The 2,956-nt window shown below is 37.2% G+C and overlaps 1 protein-coding gene across 1 annotated transcript; it reads left to right on the forward strand.

The window, feature by feature from the left end:
• LOC127259820 (RING-H2 finger protein ATL66-like) lies at nt 1–765 on the forward strand. The gene has a single exon (XM_051287435.1). The coding sequence runs from the start codon at nt 119–121 to the stop codon at nt 620–622; it is 504 nt and encodes a 167-aa protein (XP_051143392.1). The 5' UTR covers nt 1–118; the 3' UTR covers nt 623–765.
• Nucleotides 766–2,956: the final 2,191 nt, after the last annotated feature.

The following is a 2,956-nucleotide window of genomic DNA, read 5'->3' on the forward strand; positions in this document are numbered from 1 at the left end:
ACTTCAATAATTGCTAAAATTCCCCCACCGCCTCCGACCACCGCCACCGCCGGCGCCGCCGCATATGAACACACCAATATTACATATGTAATCGAATCACCTCGCCGAGACGACAACCATGTCCTACCAGCACAACCCGGCGGCGCTTCCGTACAGGTGGAACGACGGCGTATTCGCCGGCGACAACAAACTCCAACTCCGCGGGGAGTCCCTCTTCTACGTCGCCGTCGTCTTCTCCGCCGTGATACTGGCGGCGCTCCTTTTCCTCTACGCCCGATGGATCTGCAGCGTCGGCCCAGTCTCGCCGTCGGCGGCTCGCGCCGCGGCAGCGCCGCCGGTGCCGCCGCTCGCTCAGGGCGGCCTCGATCTGGCGACAATTAACAGTTTCCCAATTTTGGTCTATGAAAATTCGCCCTCCAGCTGCGCCGCCACCGACGGCGAGGGGCCCGTCGGGTGCTGCATCTGCCTGGGCACGTTTTCCGGCGGCGACAAATTGAAAATGCTGCCGGCGTGCCGCCATAGGTTTCACTCGGATTGCGTCGATAAGTGGCTCGCGACTCGGTCGAGTTGTCCGCTCTGCCGCGCCTCGCTCCGAGTTGACTCGGGCGGCACTGTAGTGTAGTATGATGTCTTAGGGGATTTTTTGTTTTTGCATGTGCATTTGAATTTTGAGATGAAATTTGAATAGTAAACATTTTGAATTTAATAGTTGTATGATATGATATAAATAGGTATTGGTGTGATATTTTGAATGTAAAATTGATTTTCAGTATAATATAAAAAGTTAAAAAATATGTATTTAATTTAATATTTTTTGAGAGAAAAAATGTGATAAATACTAAATGTAAAATCCAATCCCTCAAACAAGCACACTAAAATTGAGGTTATTGCTCCACATTTGTTAGTATTATCTTAGTTGTAAGTTGAGGTTATCTAAAATTTTTCAAGTATATAAGTAGTCCCGCAAAAATAAATATGGTTCAAGAATTTATTCGGTAAGAAAAAATTGTGTTTCGAGGCCATAAAAAATAAGTTTGAAATTGTTTAGACGGTGCCAAGTCCGGCACGTCAATGACTTGGGCCGTGTTCGAAAAAATATATAGTTCCAAAATCTAATTCAAAATCGGTAAGAAAAAGTTAATGTTTAGATCTCAAAAAATAGATTCAGAATTTTTCGAGCCGTATTCGGCTCGATAGGCCAATGAATCGGGTCGTGGTCGGACCAACATATGGTCCGAGTTTTTCATTTTGAGAAATCAATATATTTTTATTAGCAATAATCATTTCATAGTTTTCAATAAGTTCTTGTCATCTCATCCCTGTAGTGTTGACATCATCATCTTCTTTGACATTCTCATTATCTTGCACAGTGAATGCAACCATCTCGTCTTTTTCTTTTTCATTCGAAACAAGTAATTTTATTTCAGTATGCTCTCATTTTATGTTCAAATTATATCATTAAATAGTATTCTTTTTGGTTTAATATTTTTTTTGAAAAAAATAGAAACATCTTGATAGTTTGAGTAAACTGTTTTTTTTAGTTTCGTATCTGACATCATTTATGAAAAAAATAGAAACATCTTGATAGTTTGAGTAAATTGTTTTTTTAGTTTCGTATCTGACATCATTTATTCTTTTAGGATTTTAAATGAACTATGTCTGAAAATAGTTTTGTAAGTAAAAAAAATTGCTAACATGATCTTCAGTGTAGGATTCGTCACGCTGGTGCGCCATTGCTGACGCGACTGACATGTTATCGTCACGTAAGTGGGCACGTCAGAGGACTATTTTAGCAAAAAAAATTTATTTGCGAGGTTATTTTCAGACATGATCCATGTAAAATCCTAAAATAAATGAGGTCATAGATATAAGATTAAAAAAATAGTTTATGAAGAATTTTGTAACATAATAAAATAAAATAAAATAAAAAATTCCTACGTGTCATTGACGTGGCGATGACATGTCAACCACGTCAGCAACAGCGGGCCACCGTGGCAATTCCAGCACCGGACGACCATTTTAGCTAAGAATTTTTACTTACGAAACTATTTTTAGATATGATCAATTTAAAATCTTAAAATGATAAAAAAATGTTAGATACGAAACAAAAAAAAAAAAAAACAGTTTACCCTAAAATAACTAGATTTGACAAGACAAATCACACTAGACGAATCACTGACCTCACAGTCAAGAGTCCATCCCCACTACCCGAAAATGCACACTAGGTAAATCCCCGGTTGAACCTAATACCCTTCAAATTAGGTCCGACAGACAAATTACACTAGGCGAACCATGTATAGCAGGTGAACTGAGGCGTCGGGAATTTGAACTCATAACTTCACGATCACAAGTCCAACCCCCACACCACCAGAGGATCCCTTACGGGATTTGAAACCACATGTTTTCATCCAACATTGGTATAGACTTCTTCATCCAATTTTTATATAGAGATCAATTTATTTTTTCAAACCTAGGATGTGTATGATGTTATAGCTTCTACTCTCATTCCTTTCGAGTTTTTTATTCTAATATTTTTCCCACATTTTCAATAGGCATTATATGTAACATAGACAATTCCAAAATATCCGGAGGTGTAGCTTTTCGTAATATTCCCTCCGTCCTATGTATTATGGGCCTATTACTGTAAATACGGAAATTTAGGTAAAGTGTGATTAGTAAAAATAATTATCATATAATAAAAATAATTATGGATTAAGATTAAAATAACTAAATAGTTTAATTAAGATTAAAAAAAGTATAAAATTTAAAATTTAAAATGAGATTAAAGTGTATGATTATATTTCCCAAAAAAGATGGACAAATTATATGAGATGGACGAAAATAAAAAATAGAGACAAATTATGTGGGACGGAAGGAGTATTTGAATTACAAAAGTGAAATGATACTCCGTACTCCAAAACCATGTCTTTAAGAGACAACTCATACTAATAATCAA

This window comes from Andrographis paniculata, unplaced genomic scaffold (genome assembly GCF_009805555.1).
Source record: "Andrographis paniculata isolate CXL003 unplaced genomic scaffold, ASM980555v1 Contig60END, whole genome shotgun sequence".
In the NCBI taxonomy this organism is placed as follows: domain Eukaryota; kingdom Viridiplantae; phylum Streptophyta; class Magnoliopsida; order Lamiales; family Acanthaceae; genus Andrographis; species Andrographis paniculata.